We start from the raw sequence: 3,665 nt of genomic DNA on the forward strand, positions 1-3,665 counted from the left end.
GTATTGGTTTAACGCTCGGGAATAGAGAAATATATATATACGCACACACACATACATACATATATACACACACACACACACACACACACACACATATACACATTCACACACATATATATATATACACACACACACACACATATAAATGAGTGCTGAAAAGTTTCTGGTTTTGGGTAAAAGAAAATACAGGAGGAGGATCAGTTAATTATGATTTTATTCAACATATTCTCCTCTCAGATTGACAAACTTATTGCAGCAGTCTTTTAGTTTTTCCAAGCTCTGTTAAAGAACTTAGAAGGTTAGGCCTTCAACCTGGCCTTTCGCAACACCCTTAAAGAGAGGAACTTTTCAGCACCCACTGTTTCTGTATGCCAAATCCACTCTCAAGATTTTAGTCAGCCTGGAGCTATAGTGGAAAGCATTTTCCCAAGATGTCAACAGTGGGACTGAATCTGGAATCATGTGATTGTGAAGCACACTTCTTACCATACAATTATACTTTTGTTATACCTTCTTGTTTAAATTCTGCTGTATTTAATTCCAAACAATAGGAAGAAATGAATTCAGTGTCTTACATTGTTGCCAATAAAACTGTTTAAAAGTAAATTGTTTTTATTTCTTAAATTTTTATCACAGATGTGTTCCAGATTTATATCTTACTTTATCTTTTCCATCTTTTTCTCTTTTTATTTTTTATGTGAGTACAGAAGCCAGTCAAACTGAAGTTGACAAGGATGAAATGACTGCACTAAGTTTAGCTTGTTTACATGGCCATCTGCAGATTGTACAGATTCTTTTGAGTAGAGGTTCTGATTTACATCATGTTGACAAAAATGGGCAGATACCTTTACATCTGGCATCATTCTATGGAGAGCCTCAAATCGTAAGTTGTCATTCATTGTTACCATAATTCTTTCTACGTTCTGTGTATAATTCTTGATAACATCTGTGCTGCCAAATGAGGTAATGATAACATTTACAAAAGATTCAATGGACTTTAGATTTGATAGGCTGTTTTTGTTTAACCCATGGTCAGTCTAACCAAGTAGAACTTAAGAGGAATAGCAAACTAATCATGACCACCCTGCCTTTTAAGGATATATAAGTACTGTATTTTCAGACTTATATATAGTCTTATATAAGTCATCATAGTATATAGCAGTGGTTCCGAACCTGTGGTCCATGGACCTCTCATGGTTCACAAAGGTAGTACTGGGGTTCTATGAACATGTTAAACTGACAGACTTTTCAACTGCCTGGGGTCTGTGGGAAAGCTCATTTAAATAAAAGGGGTCTTTGGTTGTCAAAAGGTTGGGAAGTGCTGGTATATAGTGTAAATATTCAAACATCACTATCTTATCAAATCTTGCTGCATTTCACAGGGAATTTTTATTCCTCCAAAGTTGTCTTGGTGTATACATTAACCTACCTTTTGCTCTGAAAATTTCAAGTTGTATTTCAGAAAATATGGTATACGTTTTCTATTTTGTACAGCAACATATGATTTTAAGGAAATTTGACTGTTATTTTAACAGGTCCAGCAATGATATAAAGATTCCCATGAAAGCTCATATACCTATTAAGTATTTAATAGGTGATGATGGATGGTAGAATCACTAGAGCGCTGAGCAATATGTCTTTCGATGTTTGATTACATCCTTTTATGTTCTCAGTTCATGTTTTTCATTTTCAGAGGCCAGTAAAATAAACACTAGTCATATACTGGGGTCACTTTAATCAACTAATTTTACAAAATAAACTCAGTTTTGAAAATATTCCAAGTTCAATTTTATGATTTCATTATACACAGGTGCAGGTATGGCTTGTATAGTTAACAAGCTACCTTGGTTTCAAGTTCAGTCCTACTGTGTAACATCTCTGGCAAGTGTCTTCTTCTTTAACCACAAGCCTTCTGAGTGAATTTGGTCTACAGAAACTGTATGGAGGCCCATCATAAGACAGGCACAATATATACATATGCATATATGTATGTATAAATAGAGAAAAGGATAAAGAGAACAATAGCAAAGTTAGAAATATTTCTAACTTTGCCATTGTTCTCTTTATCCTTGTCTCTATTTATACATACACACGCTAATACACGACTTATCATCCCCAATCCTGTTTATACAACGATTGGGGCATAACTAGCCGGTATACAGCACTTACTCGGTACTACCTGTATCTTTGGGCTTGATTAAATCCAATACCCTCCTCAACCTTATGCATATATGTATGGATATACAACTGTGTATGTGTGTGTTTGTGTCTGTGTTTGTTCCCCACCACACTACTTGATAATTGGTATTGATTTGTTCACATCCCCATAACTTAGTATTTTCAGCAAAAGTATGGGAATGATTTGTTTGACTAAAACCCTTTAAGGTGGTGCCCCAACACGGCCACAATCCAGTGACTGAAACAAGTATAAAAGATAAAAAATATCTTTATTCATTACCATTCGGATTAATCTGTCAAATATAATGTTTATTTATTCACATTGTTTCAAATTAATCATACATTATCTTGTAGCTTCAAAATTTTGATGGTGTAGGTGTTTATTTTTAGAAAGACATTGTAGTGTAGGTGTGAGAAACCAGATCTGGCTGGTTTAAACATAAAAACTAGAATGATTAAAACCATTTGCACCACAAGATTGGTGATAACTTAGTGGCAGAAATATGGTGCTAACATCAAGTATTACATGTAACTTTACTCTAGCTTTAAATAATAGAACTACAACAGAGTTGTGAAATCCAAATTTGTGAAACTAGATCAAATCACTATGTATATTATTTGATCATTATCAGTGCTGCTATCTCATTATGTAACAAAGTATCCCATGAAGGTGCTTATATAAATAATAAATTATACTTTAAATGTTAGCTAATCAATACATGTATATTCCAATAAAACACCATTATATTAATAGTGCTGTTGCATTAAAATTATGTTATTGACTAAATTAGCAGTTATTTTCATGAATAATTCTGTTTTATATTATAAGCTAAAAGCTATTCACAGAGACAGGAAATTGGTTATTTTTAAATTTTTTTTAAATACATTGATACAGATTTTAAAGTTACTTGATATGAAAGCAGCCTCGATTCAATGTGTAAATTTTAGTTTGTAAAATTATATGTGCCTTCCTCTCACCTTTATCCCATTCACATCCCACTCAACTCCACTCACCCCCTGTTAACTACCTGTAATTCACAGTGCTCACACATCTCCCTTTGTTCCCATCTCCTTACTCAAATACTCTTGCACACAACTCCCACCGCTTCCTCTCTTTTTAATTTATCTCCATAGAACCACATCCCACCTGGCCCCCACCATTTCTTTTTCTTCTTCCCTCCTTTCCACCATCCTTCTTCTTTTCGTTTTTCTGATGAGGGACTCTAATGTCCAGAATGTTGAAAACCCTTTTCCTATTTCTCTACAAACGTGAAACTTCAAACACCTTTGTGATAACTTGTTCCTCTTGTTGAATTTTTCTTATTTTTGCTTATTCATTATATATATATATATGGCACCTGTACCAGTGGAGCACTATGAGCACCATTCGAGCGTGATCGTTACCAGCGTCGCCTTCCTGGCACTTGTGCTGGTGACACATGAAAAGTCGTTCGAGCGAGATCGTTGCCAGTGCCATTTAACTGTGC

General features: G+C 34.6%; 1 protein-coding gene across 7 annotated transcripts in view; it reads left to right on the forward strand.

The window, feature by feature from the left end:
- Nucleotides 1–3,665, forward strand: part of LOC106876010 (protein TANC2) — a 1,103,288-nt gene that overhangs the window by 1,086,660 nt on the left and 12,963 nt on the right. For all 7 annotated transcript variants that reach the window (XM_052966231.1, XM_014924374.2, XM_014924375.2 and 4 more), the window contains one exon: nucleotides 708–883. In XM_052966231.1, the coding sequence (XP_052822191.1) occupies nucleotides 708–883 (176 nt within the window). The remainder of the gene's footprint in view (nucleotides 1–707; nucleotides 884–3,665) is intronic.

This window comes from Octopus bimaculoides, chromosome 3 (genome assembly GCF_001194135.2).
Source record: "Octopus bimaculoides isolate UCB-OBI-ISO-001 chromosome 3, ASM119413v2, whole genome shotgun sequence".
NCBI classification, from domain to species: domain Eukaryota; kingdom Metazoa; phylum Mollusca; class Cephalopoda; order Octopoda; family Octopodidae; genus Octopus; species Octopus bimaculoides.